The 19,724-nt window shown below is 44.4% G+C and overlaps 1 protein-coding gene across 6 annotated transcripts in view; it reads left to right on the top strand.

Annotated features, from left to right (window-relative positions):
- Nucleotides 1-19,724, top strand: part of pdzd2 (PDZ domain containing 2) — a 648,685-nt gene that overhangs the window by 545,903 nt on the left and 83,058 nt on the right. For all 6 annotated transcript variants that reach the window (XM_041183009.1, XM_041183071.1, XM_041183135.1 and 3 more), the window contains 2 exons: nucleotides 1,602-1,719; nucleotides 10,780-10,912. In XM_041183009.1, the coding sequence (XP_041038943.1) occupies nucleotides 1,602-1,719; nucleotides 10,780-10,912 (251 nt within the window). The remainder of the gene's footprint in view (nucleotides 1-1,601; nucleotides 1,720-10,779; nucleotides 10,913-19,724) is intronic.

Genomic DNA, 19,724 nt, shown 5'->3' with positions numbered 1-19,724 from the left:
AAGTTCCTAGTTCTTTATTATACTGCTAACAATATATCCTATTTGCTATCCCTAAGGTTTCTACACTGCTTTTTTTGAAAAAAATTATCTATTATGACCTTCTCCTGCTCTGGAATCTTCAACTTGTAATCTTGTATGGTATGCACATGCTTGAAATTATCCAGATCTTAAACTAGCACATTGCATTTACAAGGACATATATCACACATGGGTCCACTCCCACAATATATTTGATTCAGCCTCTAGCCTATATATTATATCCAGATTACTAATCCCTGCCTACATTTCTTTTTGTCATCATGCATTCTTTCAGAAGTTTGATAAAATTGTTGAAGAACAACATTTTCAACATAAACAGCTTTGGGACTCCACTTGCAACTGGATCCTATAGAAAGCTGCTTCCATTAAATATTACCATCTGCCTGCAAGATTGCAACCACACCTTAGTCAGCCTGAAATCTACAGACCAATTTAGCATGATGAGACTTCACAAACATCAAGAACATCAAGACAGCCTGTATTTCCCAGCATGTAGAGTAGATTGATTTTGGGATGAAGGGGGCAAGTATAGAGAATGGTTTTGTATAACAGTTATGTCTGTCGAGAAGTGAGATAAATTCCTGTTTTACTAACATACTCTCTACAGGAATAGGCTGTACTTTAACATTTTAGATATTTGTTTAATGAACTAGTAGGGCCAATGTCCTCCTTTATTTAAATTTCAGCCAAGTTTCAGAGGAGGTCCATACGAGAATTAGAGGAACTTTGATATAATGGGGAGGATTTTTCCCTCGTCAGGCAGGTTCGAAGGGGGCGGTCAGGAAGCTGACCGCCACCCAAGATCAGGCCAGACCATGATTTCACGCTGATGGGCCAATCAAGGCCCGCCCAGTGTGAAACACATGCTTCATTGCTCAGCACTGCCTGTGGGGCGGGGTGGGGGAGGTGAGCGCAAACTTCATGCATGCGTGCGAGTGCGCGCTCGAAAAGCTCCCTCAGGCACAGAGCTGCCTCATGGGGGTGAACAGTTTAAAACAAAAATAAAGATTTTTAAAATGTTATAAAACATGTCCCTACTCATGTGACAGGGTCTTTATAAATTAAATGTTAAAATTTTCATTTTATTTTTATTTGTTGTTGGAAACCTCATCCTGCACGTGGATGAGGTTTCTTAAAAAGGGAAAGGCCGCTTGGCCTTTTCACCTGCCGCCAACCGTAAAGTCAGACAGGCAGCGAAAAATTTCTTTCAATTATATCTTTAATGGTCTTAATAAGCCTGTTCGTGGTTGGCGGGTATGCTGCCGATTCCAGCGCGTGCCCGCCAACCGAAATATCGCATGAGCGTGCGATGACGTTGGCCCGCTCGCCCGATGTCATCATGCATCATTTTACGCTCGGTAGGGTTGGGCACATGCTCGCCCAACGAGCTACAAATTCTTCCCAATAAGATGAAAATTCTTGCTACATACCATTAAAATGTCCAAAATACCTTGTTACTGATCTGCCCTTCTAGCCAGCTGTTGCAAGTTTCAAGATTTTATTCCTTTTATGTTACCACAACCACAGTGTAAGCATTGTTACTGTTATTTGTTTCATTTCAGAAGCTGGAGTTGGGTTAGGGATTGGTGCCTGTTGCCTTACATTAGAGAATGGAACCCCAGGAATCTACATCCACAGCCTTGCCCCAGGATCCGTTGCCAAACTGGATGGCAGATTAAGGTGAAAATGTTTTTCTTGAAATTGTGAACTGCTCAGTGCTTCACTGAAGGTAACAGGTAGAGTGCTACTTTCTACAGGTGATATGTCTTCGTTTGGAAACCTTGTTAAAGGAAGCCGTAGATCGGATAAAGTGTCAATACATTTCAGGAACATATTTGTATAAATTTGGTTTTCCCAGTGTTCTCCCCACTCTGATAGTGCTGACTCATGCTGCGATACAGTTCCACATGGTGCTGACAATGGCTATTGTTTAGGTATGACCCTTGAATGAAGCTATTTAACCAAGGAGATGATCACAGAGGAACTCAATTCTCCTCTTAACCAACTTCTAAAATGTATGCTTTCCAGCAGGATTGTGATCAGGAATAGCAACATTGTTTTCTTTCTACAAGCCTCACGGTGTTGGAACTCTTTGCATTGCCCTATTGCCACAATAGCTGTTAGATTCTAGTCACTAGTCTGGCTGGACTTACGGACCCAGGTTGCATGCTTGTTTCAGGATGGCCGAGTTGGTACCATAGACAGGGTAGATCAGCTGACAGTTTTTAGATAGAACGAATTCTATTTATTTACAAAGGACTCAGCAGCTACGCTTGTGTGCTTTCAACTCAAATCCTTGTCTCTACATTACAGACTCCAACTATAGATTACTGACTACTGAGGTAGCCCGCGCTGCTCTGCTATTGGATACTAAGATCATGTGATCTCCCATTATAACATTCTTCGTGAAGGTACATTACACATCAGATTACGACATCCCTCCCCTTTACTCAAATATATTTTACAGTTACAATGACAATTTTTTTTCAAAATATCAAATTATTTACACAGATAAGTAATTTACAAATTCAGTCTTTCTGGTGGTTTTCTTATGCATGTAGAACATCTCAGCTCCACAGCTTCAGATGCTTCATCAGGAACCTCCTTCTCTGAAGTTGTCTGAACATCTGGTTCTTTGGTAGGCACCTGCAGATTTGTTTCCTCAACTCTTGCAGGTACAGCCAACCCTTCAGACACATCTGTACTCAGTTGAGTTCTTTCAACAGGAGACACTGCCTCAGTCATGAACACTTGTGGTATAATTTCTTGATACTTTGTTTCTCTCCTCCTGATAAGAGCCACATGTCTGTGTGTAACTCGGTCTTCCACTTTCACATGGTAAGAAAGAGGTCCAGTCACTGCACTCATTTCATCGAATAACCACTTATTGGGTCCTTCTCCAAAATTCTTCACGTATACCGTCTCTCCGGAAACTTCCTGTCATGACTATGCCAGTCATGTCCAGTTTTCTGACTTCCCTGACTCCTTTCCACCTTCCCACCTAAATTTGGCATTATTAAGCTCAATCTTGTCCTAAAACGGCATTTCCTCAACAATTCTGCAGGGATGACACCTGTTGTTGTATAATGTGTCCTATAATGGGAAAGAAAACTTGCTAACTTGGTCGCTATGGAATCTCCAGTTAATTTCTTCATGCCAGCCTTAAATGTTTGAACCACTCTCTCGGCCAGTCCATTTGAGGAAGGGTGGTATGGTGAAGTTTTTACATGAGTGATACCTTTGAGGTTGATAAACCGTTGAAGCTCAGCACTCATAACTGCTGTGCCGTTATCTGATACGACCACTTCTGGTAGTCCATTGATGGCGAAACTTTGGCATAGGTTGTTAATTGTAGCAAAATATGTCGGTGACTTCACCTCATAAGTCCATCCATTTTGAATGTGCATCAACAATAAGCAGAAACATTGTTCCCATAAAATGTCCCACATAGTCAAAATGTAATTGCACCCATGGCCTTCCTGGCCATTCCCAAGGGTGTAACAGAACTGTTGGAGGTAACTTTTGCACTTGCTGACACTGCATACAACTCCCCACTAAGCTCTCTATTTCTCTATCCATCCCAGACCACCAGAGATAGCTGCATGCTATAGTCTTCGTTCGGGAAATTCCTGGATGTGCACTATGTAGTTCAGTTAACAATGACTTTCAACCTTTTGGAAAAATAATCATTTGTGCTCCCCACAATAAGATACCTTCCTAGCTGGTTATTTCATATCTTCTGTGAAAATACGATTTCATTTCATCAGATTCCTGCTCTTGTGACCAACCATGAAGAACTTGTTCACGTACTTTGGATGAGACTGAGTCTCGACTTGTCCAATCTCTGATCTGTCTAGCACATACCAGTGATGAATCTAAGAAGTTCAATAATAAAACGAGTTCTTGAGGGACTGAGGTATATTTTTGTAGTGGCTCACGAAGCCCACTGACTCTCAGCTGGAAGATTTTAGCCCATTACAACTTAATTTCCTTAAGCCAATTTCGTCCAAGCAGGCTTGGCCCCTTGCCTGCTACTACCATCAAGGGTAGTTTTACTGATTGGCTTCCATACTGTATAGTAACCTTGCTTATGCCTTTGGCTTTGATATCTTCTCCTGTGTCAGTTTTCAATTTGACATCTGTTGCTTCCCAATTTAATTTACATTCCCCATAATTCAAACATTTGAAAGTATGTTCACCAATTACCATAGTGGAAGCTCTTATGTCCACCTTTATTCTAATAGGTTTATTGTTCACTCTCACTGTTGCATAGATTGGTTCTGTTCTTCCAACCTTCAAATTATACAAAGAATAAATATCTGAATCTGTTATTTCAGGCTTTTCTATGTTGTAGATCTCATGGGGTATTTTCTTTTGTTTGAGTCTGCTTGATTCTATCATTGCAATGTCTTATTTCATTATTCTATCATTACAATGTCTGTTTCAATGACTGTAAAAACATTTGATTTTTTAAAACTTCCATTAATTACAAGGTTTTTTGTTTCCACCATTATTCGATGTTTTCACTGCTAAGTCATTTCTTTTTATTTGTCTGTGGCTGCTTCCCGCTTCTCAGCAGAGCCTTGCATTTTCGTGCCATTCTTTGGCCTGGGCTTCCCATCCACCGTGGAGGACAGCACCATTTTGTGCTCCTTGTATAGCTTCCAAATCCCTTACTGTACTTTCTATAGCCAGTGCTATCTCTGGTGCCTTCTTAAAATCCAAATTTGTTTCGGACAGTAATCTCTTCTGAATCGTACCTTCATTTGCATTGCACACCAAATGATCTTTAAAAATATCATTTATAGATTTATCAAACTTGCAAAGTTTTGTTAACTGTTTTAGACATGCCACATAACAAGCAACTGTCTCCCCTGGGGCTCTATTCCTTGAATTAAATGTGAACAGTTGCATCGTCACCGAGGGCTTTGGCTGGTAATTACTCTTCACAAGGTTCACCAAGTCATCAAAACTTTTTGAATCAAGTGCGCTGGGTTCCGTCAAACTTCGAATCAACCCATAGGTCTTACTCCCACACGTGGATAAGAGGATCGATCGCCTCTTCTCCTCCCCGGCAATGTCGTTTGCTTGGTAAAAGAACGTGAGGTGTTCAATATAATGAGACCAATTGTCCGCAGCTAGATTGAAAGGATCAATTTTTCCAATTTGCAGTATGCTTTGAGGGGATTGCTTCGACGATTAGGACGGAAATTCTACTTACAGTTACCGTGTGAGGTATGGCCCTGATGTCCTTCATTAACTTATTTTATTCTTGAAGCCAGCTTTCTGTATCTTCGCTTTTTCTTGTCCTTTTGGTTTTTCCTCGTCGCCAGTTTGTTAAATCCTAGTCACTAGTTTGGCTGGTCTTACGGACCCAGGTTGCATGCTTGTTTCAGGATGGCCGAGTCGGTACCATAGAGTAGATCAGCGTATAGTTCTTAGGTAGAAAACATTCTATTTATTTACAAAGGAACTCAGCATCTACACTTGTGTGCTTTCAACTGAAACCCTTGTTACTACTGGCTACTGAGGTAGCCCGTGCTACTCTGCAGTATTGGCTACTGAGATCATGTGACTTTCCATTATGACATTCTTCTTAAAGGTATATTACACATCAGATTACCACAATGGCAGAGTTCAGGTGACTTGCACAGGCTGGAAATTGAATGTGGACCATCATGTTTACATAACTCATTATTATGTGCTGTATTTACTTTATTGAGGCATCCAGAAAACTTTCGCTTTGTAATATGCTTGAGCTAGAGAAAATAGTATCTCTGAGAGTTTTAACTATTACCTATCACAATCAGCAACAGGGATTTTGAATTAAGAGTAAGTTTCCCTGTGAAATATGGATTTTTCCGCTTCAGCCCAGGTCTATTGCTCCACCTTGTTTTCCTTACAGAGCTTCCATTTAACCTCAGTTGCATCCAAATTCAGCTTCTCACCATACAAGTCTCCCCACCCTCCCACTCACCAGGAAAGATAGGAGTTGCATGCACACTAATCCCTTCAGCAAGACCCAGACTCAATCAGACAAAAAAAAGGAAGTAGTTTTGTGATTCAGTATGTTCAGTGAGAACAATGCTTAATAGGAGTCGCATTTTCTGCTTCTGCTCTTACTGTATCCCAGGAATGTTTTGCCATAATCAAGTCCTCTGGAATTCTAGGTTGTTCATAGCCAATTCTTTCAGCAACCCCAACCAAATCCTGTAGGATGAGATTGCAGATTTTGCAACAAATCTGTCTATGATTCTGAAGCATCTCAATCTCGACATCATAAAAATGTTTTAAATGCTGTATAAAAATGATGCTAAACAGTGGATTATTAGGGGGAAAACTTTTTAAACAGTCAAAGGCAGTGTGTTGACCTGATTTTAAACTAGATGGATGATAAGTGGCAGCTAAATACTAAATAGTAGATAAGCAATACCTTGTATTCTGAATTGGAGTGGTGTACCTTGAAACAATCTTCCAATGTGCACTGAGTTGCAGTTTAAAGTTCCTGTGCGTTTCGCAGTCTTGGCCATTTGCCAACTAGTCTCTGAATTTCAATGAAGTCAACTGATCCAGAGATCAGAGGAATTAAATAGTCCCCATTCACCCGTGGTTAGAGAGCAGAGGAGGGAAGCAATGGGCAAAACTTCACAAAAGACCCTCACTTTGCGTCAGAATAAAGGAGGGCAAATGGCAGTATTAAATTGAAAAATGTTTTGTTTCAAAAAGTATTTGTGCCAATATTGCTTTTTTCCTGCCCTGTGGTAGGAAAGTTGATACTGAGAGCAGCATTTGAGTTTTGGGGTGATCTTGTGCCAACTTTATTAAGACAGAGAATGCTCTTTTCTAAAACAAAAACATTGTGCTCAACCAGAAAATTTCCATGAAGTGCAAAATAGAACCAATAAAAGGCTAAAATGGAGCACTTGGCACCAGAATGGAGCATACTGGTTGTACACACTGAAGTGGGTGGGAGTAGTGCATTGGATGGATGAAATTTAATGTCGCACTGGAAAAGCATGGGGTGCCGTTTAATTGGACAGGAAGGTGTGGGGTGGAGACTCTCCCCAATTAAGTTTGAAGTGGGAAGATCAATTTCGGCTTTCTCTCTCTTAAAGGGTCAATTAAGGGCCTCATCCTGCTGCCACTAGTATGCTACCTGTTGGGGGGGGGGGGGGGCGGGGGGTGGTGAACACCATGTGGGCAGACTGCCAATTATGTCTGGGCAGTCTGCTTGTGGGCTGTGGGGGCACCCTCCTGTTTTTTTATTCATTCATGGAATGTAGACTTCTCTAGCTAGGCCAGCATTTATTGCCCATCCCTAATTGCCCTTGAGAAGATGGTGGTGAGCTGCCTTCCTGAACCACTGCAGCCCCTGTGGTTTAGGTACACCCACAGTGCTGTTAGGAAGGGAGTTCCAGAATTTTGACCCAGCGACGTTGAAGAAATGGCGATATAATTCCAAGTCAGAATGGTGTGTGACTTGGAGGGGAACTTCCAGGTCGTGGTGTTCCCATCCATCTGCTGCCCTTGTCCTTCTAGATGGTATTGGTCGTGGGTTTGGAAGGTGCTGTCTAAGGAGCCTTGGTGAATTCCTGCGGTGCATCTTATAGATGCTACACACTGCTGCTAATTTGGTAGAGGGAGTGAATGTTTGTGGATGTGGTGCCAATCAAGCAGGCTGCTTTGTCCTGGGTGGTGTCAAGCTTCTTGAGTGTTGTGGGAGCTGCACTCATTCAGGCAAGTGGGGACTATTCCATCATACTCCTGGCTTGTGCCTTGCAGATGGTAGACAGGCTTTGGGGAGTCAGGAGGTGAGTTACTCATTGCAGGGTTTCTAGCCTCTGATCTGCTCTTGTAGCCACAGTATTTGTATCGCTAGTCCAGTTCAGTTCCTGGTCAATGATAACCGCCAGGATGTTGACAGTGGGGGATTCAGTGATGGTAATGCCATTGAATGTCAAAGGGTGATGGTTAGATTCTCTCTTGTTGGAGATGGTCATTGCCTGACACATGTGTGGCACGAATGTTATTTGCCACTTGTCAGCCCAAGCCTGGATACTGCCCAGATCTTGCTCATTTGGACATGGATTGCTTCAGTATCTGAGGAGTCACAGATGGTGCTGAACATTGTGCAATCATCAGTGAATATCCCCACTTCTGACCTTATGATGGAAGAAAATTCATTGGTCAAACAACTGAAAATGGTTGGGCCTTGGTACTACCCTGGGGAACTCCTGCAGTGATTTCTTGGAGCTGAGATGACTGACCTCCAACAACCACAACCATCTTCCTTTGTGCTAGGTATGACTTCAACTTTTCCCCCTGATTCCAGTTGACTCCAGTTTTTCTAGGGCTCTTTGATGCCACACTTGGTCAAATGCTGCCTTGATGTCAAGGGCAGTCACTCTCAACTCATCTTTGGAGTTCAGCTCTTTTGTCCATGTTTGAACTAAGGCTGTAGTGAGGTCAGAAGCTGAGAGGCCCTGGCGGAACCCAAACTGGGCATCAGTGAGCAGGTTATTTCTAAGCAAGTGCTGCTTGATAGCACTGTTGATGATCCCTTTCATTACTTTATTGATGATCGAGAGTAGACTGATGAGGTGGTAATTGGCTGGGTTGGATTTGTCCTGCTTTTTGTGTACAGGATATACCTGGACAATTTTCCACATAGCTGGGTAGATGCCAGTGCTGTAGCTGTACTGGAACAGCTTAGCTAGGGGCGCAGCAAGTCTGGAGCACAAGTCTTCAGTACTATTGCTGGAATATTGTCAGGGCCCATAGCCTTTGCACTATCCAGTGAATTCAGCCATTTCTTGATATCACATGGAGTGAATCAAATTGGCTGAAGACTGGCATCTGTGATGCTGGGGACCACCGGAGGAGGCTGAGATGGATCATCCACTCGGCACTTCTGGCTGAAGATTGTAGCAAATGCTTCAGTCTTATCTTTTGCTCTGAAATACTAGGCTTCCCCTATCATTAAGGATGCGGATATTTGTGGAGCCTCCTCCTCCAGTGAGTTGTTTAATTGTCCACCACCATTCACGACTGAATGTGGCAGGACTGCAGAGCTTAGATCTGATCCATTGGTTGTGGGATCACTTAGCTCTGTCTATCACTTGCTGCTTGCCTGTGGGATAGCTTCACCTGGTTGACACCTCATTTTTAGGTGGTACTCATGCTGCTCCTGGCATGCCCTCCTGCACTCTTCATTGAACCACTGTTGATCCCCTGGCTTGATGCTAATGGTAGGATGGGGGATATGCCAGGCCATGAAGTTACAGATTGTGTTCGAGTACAATTCTGCTGCTGCTGATGGCCCACAGCGCCTCATGGATGCCCAGTCTTGAGTTGCTACATCTGTTTGAAATTTATCCCACTTAGCACAGTTGTAGAGCCACACAACATGATGGTGGGTATCCACAACGACTGTGCGGTGGTCACTCCTATCAATACTGTCATGGACAGATGCAAATGCAGGAGGCAGGTTGGTAAGGTTGAGGTCAGGTATGTTTTCCCTCTTGTTGGTTTTCTCACTACTTCCCGCAGACCCAGGTATGTTTCTCCCTCTTGTTGGTTCCCTCACCACCTGCCGCAGACCCAGTCTAGCAGCTATGTCCTTTAGGACTCGGCCAGCTTAGCCTGTATTGATGCTACCAAGCCACTCTTGGTGATGGACATTGAAGTCCCCCACCCAGAGTACATTCTATGCTCTCGCCACCCTGAGATCTTCCTCTAAGTGGCATTCAACAAGGAGGAGCACTGATTCATCAGCTGAGGGAGGGCGGCACGTGGTAATCAGCAGGAGTTTTCCTTGCCCATGTTTGACTTGATGCCATGAGACTTCATGGGGTCCAGAGTCAATGTTGAGAACTCCCAGGGTAACTCACTCCTGACTTTATACCACTGTGCTGTCGCCTCTGCTGGGTCTGTCCTGCCAGTGGGACAGGACATACTCAAGGATGGTGATGGTGGTGTCTGGGAATAATTAACTGTAAAATATGATTCCGTGAGGATGACTATGTCAGGCTGTTCCTTGACTAGCCTGTGAGACAGCTCTCCCAGTTTTGGCACTAGCCCCCAGATGTTAGTAAGGAGGACTCTGCAGGGTCAACAGGGCTGAGTTTGCCTTTGTAATTTCCCCTGTCTAGGTCGATGCCGAGTGCTCCATCCAGTTTCATTCATTTTTTGAGACTTTGTAGTGGTTTTGTACAACTGAGTGGCTTGCTAGGCCATTTCAGAGGGCATTTAAGAGTCAACCGCATTATTGTGGGGTATGTAGTCACATGTAGGCCAGACCAGGTAGGACTGGCAAATTTCCTTCCCTGAAGGCTATTAGTGAACCAGATGGGTTTTTACAACAATCGACAATGGTTTCATGGTTATCATTAGACTTTAAATTCCAGATTTTTATTGAATTCAAATTCCACCATCTGCCTTGGCGGGATTTGAACCTAGTCCCCAGAGCATTATTCTCGGTCCCTGGATTACTAGTCCAGCCACAATACCACTATGCTATCGCCTCCCCTCGCCCCTGCGCCCAATGGAGGGCCTCATCAGCGGCAAGGGTAGTGCCTATGGGACGACACTGGTCCCTGCCCGCCCCCATCATGCCATTCACCAGGGCTTGCATTTTTGAAATGGACACAACTACGTACATGACAGCAAGGCATCATAACCTCTTCATTTTGTTTCACACACTGAGCTAGAATAAGTAATTTTCTTTTCCTTTCATTCCAGCCGAGGTGATCAAATTTTGGAGGTGGACTCCGTAAGCCTGCGACATGCAGCTCTGAGTGAAGCATATGCAATTCTAAGTGAGTGTGGTCCAGGTCCTATCAGCCTTATTATTAGCCGTCATCCAAACCCAAAGGTAAGAAACATAACAAAGTCCAGCCACTCAATGGCTTCTGAAATTAGATGGAAACAGAAAGTGCTGAAGTAGACATCATTTGTAAAATTAAAATTATACAGTCTCATTTCTTCAGGTTGTAAATTGTTGGAGATTTAAAAATTTTATAATTTTATTTTCTTACTTTTCTGTTGTTTTTTCTCACTCTTAATGCAATCTTTCTTTCCTTCTCTTTATTTCTCTTTCTGTACCTGATTTGACATTGAATCCATCCACTCTAATGCAACCTTCTTCTCAGTCCTTCCACTGTTTATTTCTCAATCATTTAATCTTATTGCTTAAGAAGATGTATGTTTTGGATCACTGTTCATTAATGTCCCAGATACCATATGTTTCAGTTTCACACTGTTATCAGCTCGCATTGCAAGCAGCTTTGTGGGCAAAAAAGTTTAAAACCTGAATGTTTATGACCAAGTACAGAGTACACCGTGAGATGCACCACTTCAACAAAATCTTGGCCAATGGCTGTTGGCTAGAAGAAGCTTTAAAGGCTTGTTTTTTGTCCAACATGATTGAACTGGAGGGAACTCTATGGTCGATTTTAACTCCAAGCATATTTCTAGTGAGAAAGTAAAGGGATCAGATAGCTTATGAACTGCCCAGCAGCAGAATGATGCAATTTTAACTTTTGGGCCTCATTATCGTGATGATGGATCGGGTGTGCAAGTAGGCTGCTTGTCTACTGGAAATCAACTGACCTGTAGTTGCCCACGGCCTTGTATTTAGATGTGGTAAGGAGGGTTTCTATTGGGATTTACAGGAAGATCCTGGCCTGTATCCTCCTGAGCCGCCTTCGCCCAGTCACTGAGGAGATCCTTCTGGAAACGCAGTGTGACTTCCGACCATCCCGGGGCACTGCGGACATGGCCTTTGTGGCTAGACAGATCCGGGGCAAAATGAAGGGGCAAAATCAAGATTTGTTCCTCACCTTCATCGGCCTGATGAAGGCGTTTGATTCTTTAAACCATGAAGCTCTATGGATCGTCCTCCAACGCTTTGGTTGCCCGTTGAAGTTTGCCACCATACTGAGACTCCTGCATGATAACATGACCGCCACCGTCCTAAGTGGTGGATCTGAAACCTTTCACATCTGGACTGGGGTCACACAAGGTCCTGTCATCTCTCCCACCTTGTTCACCATTTACCTGACCGTCATCGTCCACTTCATCTTGATGTCAGCATTTGGAATCATCTGGACGGGAAGCTCTTCAATCTTGGTCACTTACGGGCAAAAACAAAACTCACCACCATGGACATCCACCACCTTCAGTTTGCGGATGACTACTGCATGATCACTCACTCTCTACAGGACATGCATAGGATGCTTGACCTCTTCAACACCTCGTATAAGAGGCTTGGCCTGTCCTTAAACATCGCCAAGATGAAGGTCCTTCGCCAACCTTCCCTGGGCCAGTTGAGCATCCCCCACACCATCCACATCAATGGAGTGGCTGTGGAGTATGTGCAGTACTTCCCTTATCTGGGACTACCATAGATGAGGAAGTCCAACGCCGAGTCAACTGTGCCAGCACTGCCTTCTTCAAGCTGCGCCAACATGTCTTTGACAACAGGGACCTTTGCAAGTCAACAAACGTTCTGGATTATAAGGCCGTTGTGTTGACCACCCTCCTCTACTGCAGCGGAACATGGACTGTCTACTGACAGCAGATCCTTGAGAGCTTTCATCAGTGGTGCTTGCATTGAATGCTGGGGGTCAAATGGGAGGACCACTTGACTAACGTGAGCATCCTCCATGAAGCTGCATCTATCAGCACTGAAGCCCTGCTCCTGCGAAACCAACTCTGAGGGTTGGGCTATTGCGTCTGAATGCCCAAAAACCACCTCCCTTGGCAGGCTCTGTTCTCACAGCTCTCCATTGGCCAATGCTCAAAAGGCAGCCAAAGGAAAAGGTACAAAAATACGCTCAAGGTTACCCTAAAGCATGGAAGCATTAATACCATTGGCTAAGAGGAGAATGTTGCTGATCGCTCAGGACGGCACCACCTGTTTCATCTAGGCACGAGCCACTTCGAGGCTCGGCGATGTGACAGCGAGGCGGAAGGCGGAGCCAGAGGAAGGAAAGGGAAACCAACCCGGGTCTGTGATTTCCACTCTCCTGCACAACAACGTGCGCCCACTGTGGAAGAACATGTGAATCCAGAATTGGCTCCTCAGTCATCTGAAGTCTCACCAAGCCTGACTGACATTATCCTCGATTCTGAGTGACCGCCAATGCAGGAAATAATGGAGCGGAGCCTGAATGAGCAACCCCGCTCCTCTTGATCAGCTGGAAGAAAGTGGATAAAAGACTTGTCTTTCTGGGCATCTTCATATCCCAATCCTTGATGGGCTTGCCACAGTTGGAAAGCCACTGTGGTTTCTCTGCTCAAGCCTAAGTTTAAAATATCGTCAGTGTCCAATCGATGTCATTGGACTTCAACCTGCATATGTCAGTTTAGCCCTGCCAGACATAGTAGGATCCAGGTGGCTTTCCGGTGGATCAGTAACACCATTTCCATCATGTGGGTAGGGCTAATATTTTCTTCCATGGGTTGGATTTTATACTTCCCCCAGCAGTGGGTTTGAAGTCGAGAGGCATCGGGGGTGGGGGGATGGTCTCGTAAAATCCAGCGTGTGGCCTTCCCGCTGTTCATCCATCTGCCCAAATCTGTATGAAATTTTATGAGAGTGGGATGGGGTCGTCAGGTGGCTCTCCTGTCCTTGGGCCAATTAATGCACACTTCAGGGCCTCATCCTTCACCCATCACTATTTACCCATGGCATGGGGAGACCCACGCTAAGTGGATAGCTTGGCAGATTTAGCTGCCTGGGCTGATGTTAGGCAAGGTGGGAGGACCCCTCTCCTCAGTAAGATCACACTTCCCCCTTTACCCTTACCCCAGCCTCTGAAACCAGCCCCCTCAAACACCTTGCCAGGATGTACCAGCCTGACCCCGGTGAAATCCCCCCCACTAACCTTGGTGTCCGGGACAAGCAACGGTCTCCAATAGGGGCAGCCCGTAGTCCCAGTAGTGGTCACCGGTCCCGCCTGGCACTGCTGGGACTACAGAGCTGCCAGCCATCTGGTTGACTGGCAGCTCTCTGAGGCAGGACTTCCTGTACCTGAGGGGTGGAAATCCTCAGCCTATTAATGGCCAAATTACAGTTGGGCCATTCTTTCTGTGGGTAGGCTCCCCAACAACATCTTAGTCAGGACTGGCAGGGACCACGGTGCCCCATAAAATCAGTGATGGAGCACATGTCTCACTTGCACTGCTCATACCTGTTATTCATTCCCAACTTACTTGGTATGTAACTCCTCGTCCATTCCATATTAAGTAAAAGCTCTATAAATCAGGTGGAGACACTCAGAGGAACTGTAAAAAGAAATGTTCCAGTGCTTCAGTGCCAAGAAATATAACAAATGATTTAAACTATAAATGCTTTCTAAAGACGTATTTAAATTTATCACAGCATAAGCTCCATAAGTAGCCATGACCTCAACTTTATGAAGTATTACTGATCTATTTTTCCATCCACTGCACAAGATTGAGACGTTTCAGTCTGGATAAACTATTATCATGGATTTTTCACATTCTGGTATTGAACATTTTAATTTATATTACACTTTAGTCTGATTTAAGATCCAACTGGAACAATGTTAAGCACTGTAACTATGCATAGTTGTTTGGTGCTGTCATAACTATGAAAGCTGTAGTCATTTCACAGTGTCTACTTTAATCTATCTACACCATTTCCAAGTATTTAAAATGGTCATAAGCAAGACACAGATCTTAGTACCATTCCACTCACTTCCTAATCTTCCTAACAAAGACTGTGGCAATTCCCATTGGGGATGACAAAATCAGAGAAATCAAACTTCAGCATCTCTGCTGATTCCTAATCACCAGCTATGGAGCCGAGGAGGAGGCATTCCACACGTCTTGGTTCCAGATATGTTAGGCTAGCTGAATGGGAAAGGCACTGATAAAAGCAATAGGAAAAGGAAAAACACATGCTAAATACTCCAACAAAAAGAAAGTTTACTAAGTGGCCCTTGGAAAACAGTGGTAGTCCCTATAAATATGAATTTGATAATAGCTTTTACTGGCAGATTTCTACATTTGAAGTGCTAATGTCTTATTATGATGCCGCTTTAGTTTGCTACCATACTTTGGAGTTGATATATGAGAATATCATAGTTTGAGTTGGAGGTGATATATGAGAATACCATTTCTTGGCACTGAGGCACTGGAATGTTTCTTTTTACAATTCCTTTGAATGTCTCTACCTGATTTACAGAGCTTTACATAAACTTCTTGGGTTAAGGAATGATAGAGAGTGAGGGATATCAGCCAAATTACTGGTACTCAGTGGCTGCTTTTGTAAAGTGGAATGGTACAGATCAGATTGAGTTATGTTGCTCAAGGATTGAAGAGTGAAGCACTAATTTTAAAATTGAGACATGAAGGCCGGAATTTTCTGGCCCCATTGGCGTCAGGCGTTGTGGTGGGCGGTGGGGGGGAGAGGGGAAGACAATATAGCGATAAGGCCAACAATTGGTTTTATTTCATTGTGAAACCAGTTTGCGATCACGTGCTTCATTTGTCAGTGGTGGGCCACATTTCCCACCACCGCACGTAGGGAACATCATTTTAATACATTTGCATTTAATTATAATCCCTGCTCACCGGAATCATCCCTCCAAGTCAAATTTACCCCACATCGATGTGACTTCAGAACGGCGCACTTCATGACTGCCATTAAAAGGCATGCACCTGGCGACATGAAGTTCGAGGGGAACTCAGAGGTGAGCGCACACAGCGTTGTGCAGCACTGGCAAGCATCACCCATAGGATATCAAGAAAGGAGCACCGCACATTTGCATGGGCCACAAGCAAGTCGCTTTTTCCAAGCTGGTTTTCAGTGTGCAAGGACTCCAGTGCAGGTCAGGCCGGTGAGTAGTATTTCTCAAACATATTGCTTCAGGAAAACTGGATATCCATTATTGTCAGTAAGTATTGATTTCCACTTTTAGTCTTAGGGAGGGGTCCTACACAATCAATCATGACCCTAATAAAAGGTTCTTCAAATGCTGGAGTGGGAATTAAGGTGCTGGCTTCATCACTGCTTGTGGTTTCCCTATCAATTGATGTGTGTGACATGTTCTACAGAATTTGACTACATCTCTACACAACCAGGCCAAAAAAAAATGTTTTTGTACCTTTGCCTGTATCTTTCTAATTCTTAAATGGTCCCCCATTGGAATTTCATGAGCTATCTTCAGAATCTCATTTCTATATCCAAATGGTATAACAATCTGATGCACCTCCCTCCAGCTATCATTTGCTGAAACATGATAAGGTCTCCATTTTCTCATTTAAACATTACCCTGAAGGTAATAACATTCTGGAATACATTTTGCCTGTTTCTGAGTAAGCTGTCCGATATAAATATTTTATTTGCAAATCCTTTTTATGTAAATCCACTTGAATTAAACACTTCAGCTGAACTGTACTCTGTTCTTTCCTCCTGAACAATGTTATCAAACACAGTGTCAGCTAATTGGACTTCCACACCTTCCCTCTGCCTTTGAACTTCCTGTTCTTGTTTCAATCTATGAGCCTGATCTCATTAGCACACAACCTGGAAACAATCCTCTCCGTGCAGCACTTCTGTTGAAAACACTTGATGATGAAGTCCTCGAAGGCGCGGATGCTGGTGATGAGGCCATCGTACTGGCCAGACGAGGCAGGCGTGCTTAGGAGGCCGTCATAGCTGCAACGTTCATGGAGGATGAATGACAAGATGCAATGAGGACAGTCCTAATATCCTCATCTGGCATCTGTGAACTTTTGATTCCTGCGTGGCTGATGGCTGTGCACATACCCTCAGTGCTCAGGTTCATGTGGAGGTGCAGCGGGGGCCCTAATAGTCATTAGATTCCAGGAGGATGATGACAACATGCAGTGAGGACACTTCGCAGATCTTCACATTGCCTTTGTGAATGTCGTGACTCCTGTCTGGTTGAAGGCAGCTCACTTGCGCTCTGTGTTCTGGGTCATATCATGGAGACGCAGTGGCGAAACATTAAGTGCACCTGATCCCTTGTCAGCCTTCAGCATCTGACCCCATTTAGGAGCACAGTGTCACCGTTCACAGATCCTGGCGGGGAACGGAGGAGATCATTCGTCCTCTTGTGGCACTGTGTGGCTGTCCTTTTTTGTAGGGCATTGGCGCTGACCACCGCTGCCACTGCCTCCCATGCTGGGTTGGTGACCTTGCTTGCTGGTTTTCACCCAGAACAGGGGTAGAGAGCTTCACGGTGGGCCTCCACTGCGTCCAGTAAGCGCCTGAGGGAGGTATCACTAAATTTGGGAGTGGCACATTTCCTCCATTTGGCATCCATTTTGCAGCAGCTTCCAACCCCTTGGAGAGTTCTAGCTCTGTGTAGCGGTGCCCTTTAAATTTGACACCTAGATTGCTGAAGGCCAGAGGTGACACGGGGCGGATGAATCAGAGGCCGCCCCGCCAGCAATCTGGTGTGTTTCCCGGGAATGCCTTATTAATGAGGTGGGACGCCTCTACTCGCCAGGCTAAGTCAATTTTCTCATTACTCTCAATTCACACACTCACAAACCCACACATCCACAGGAACCTCACTCATTGCTAGTTCACAGGATGTCACCATTCACCCTTTCATACACACCTTCATCTGTCCTGCGAACTGTGTCCTAAACCCGTCCACTGCACCACTCAACACCCACACATGGCATCCTTCTCATCTGGCCTGGCAGGCATCCTGCTTGCACTCTCTCTGTCTGACTTCATGCAAGACAAGCTGCCACACAAGAAAAGGGAGAGATCGCAGACTACTGGAGGAATGCCTGACATCAAGGTCCTCACAGACTTTGAAAATAGAGTAAGCTGGCCGGCAATGATCTGGACTGTTCCAGGTCAGCAGTGCTCTGGGACAATGAAAACCCACCGCCACGGACGGCGGGTAAAGCATCCTTTTTCCCTCCCATTACCGCACTTTGTGCGAATCTGGGATGCTTCCACCCTGAGAGTATCCATAAACTGGGGGTGTGTTGGTTACTGATACCCATGGAACTGACCTTCTTCATGAGTCACCATCTCCAGGAGATCAGATAATTTATCACAATGCCAGAATCATTCCTAGAACTGCAACATTTTATTGATATAGCACTTTTAACATAATAAAACACCCCATGGCACTTACAGGAGCATTATAAGGCAAAGTTTGACACCAAGTCACATAAGGTGGTATTAGGGCAGATGGCCAAAAGTTTGGCCAAAGAGGTGGGTTTTAAGGAGCATCTTAGAGAGGCAGATAAGTGAAGGGAGAAATTCCAGAGCTTAGGCAATTGAATGCATGACCACCAATGGTGGAGCAATTGAAATTGCGAATTTTCAAGAGGTTGGGTGACCAGAACTGAGACGTACCAGTGTCCCAACAGCTTTCTCCAAATTGCTCAAGTGTCCTGGTTTTGTCTCCACACTTTCCCTCCCCTTTATCCTGCCCCTTGTGTTCCAATTGCTGTCAGCAAACCCAAAAAAACCCGTCTCGCGCTGTGCTGCACCCTAGGAATTGGAATGCTGCACCAGAAAATCTCGCATGCACTGAAATCCTTCTTGCCGGCAACCAGAGTTGGGTGCAGTTTTTTTCCCCCTTTGTTCGACTTTCAGTGCTCTGATTGGACATCCCGTCAGAATGTTCCAGTTGGCCAATCAGGGATTTCACACAATGTGCTGGTGTGAAGGCACATGCGTGGCCTATTGGAGATTACTGTTTGGAAGAGTTTATCTTTTACCAAACTCTGTGAAATCCGATCTCACTGTTTGAACTATTTGGGGGGAAAATCAGCTCTGAGAAAAAAGTGCTCTGAAATTGACTTGGAACGCAAAATGTTTGTGAAATATTTGGGAGAAATAGTGCTGGTAATAAGTTATAGGAAGCAATGGGGTTAATTTATAGGAGTTATTTGGGGAAATTTATAGGAGGTAATAGGAGTAATTTATCCCACCACCTCCTATAAATTAACATTGTGACCACTCGGGAGCCAGGACGGAATCAGCCCCTGAGTGACAGCAGAAGATTGACAAGTCCGCAAGTCACACTTGAAGACATAGCCGGACGGTGCCCATTGGTAAACTACCAATCAGCATTGCGGAAAGTGGATGGCAAGTTTGGTTGAGCCATGGCACATTCAACCAAACTTCTTGTTGAAAGATCGCGTCCTTTCCAGCTTATATACCTCTGGGTGCAAACAAAATCTCCCACACTTGTTGGAATGTTCACTTAAAATTCAGCTTCAGGCTGAAAATGTCTATTGTCAGAACCCAGATTGCAAATGAAAATAAACAAGGCTATAAAATGGAGACTGGTCTTACTGTGCACAGCAAAAGTTAGAGCAGAATAGAGGATTCTGGGATCTTGTGAGAAACGAAGCCTTGGTTCAGTTTTTTAAGAAAATGAGGCAGAAATGTCATTGCATAAGCCTGTGGTTCAAAACTGCTATCTTCAATAATTGGGTGTCTTAAAAGGGCTGCCAACTTTGGCTGGATATATTCTCGAAGATGTCGTCACATGATCTCCTACTTTCAACTGCCCCTCTCCCAGACTCCTGCCATAGGTCACCCTACATATCTATCATCATAGAGCAGCACCTGCCTAAGGCTTTTCAATGTGTCCTGGTTCTGACTTTTGAAAATCTGATCACCCTATCAAGAGACCATGAATACCGCTATC

This window comes from Carcharodon carcharias, chromosome 1, assembly GCF_017639515.1.
Source record: "Carcharodon carcharias isolate sCarCar2 chromosome 1, sCarCar2.pri, whole genome shotgun sequence".
Taxonomy (NCBI): Eukaryota; Metazoa; Chordata; class Chondrichthyes; order Lamniformes; family Lamnidae; genus Carcharodon; species Carcharodon carcharias.
Note: the sequence above shows the minus strand (reverse complement) of the source record. Positions and strands in the feature narration are given on the sequence as shown.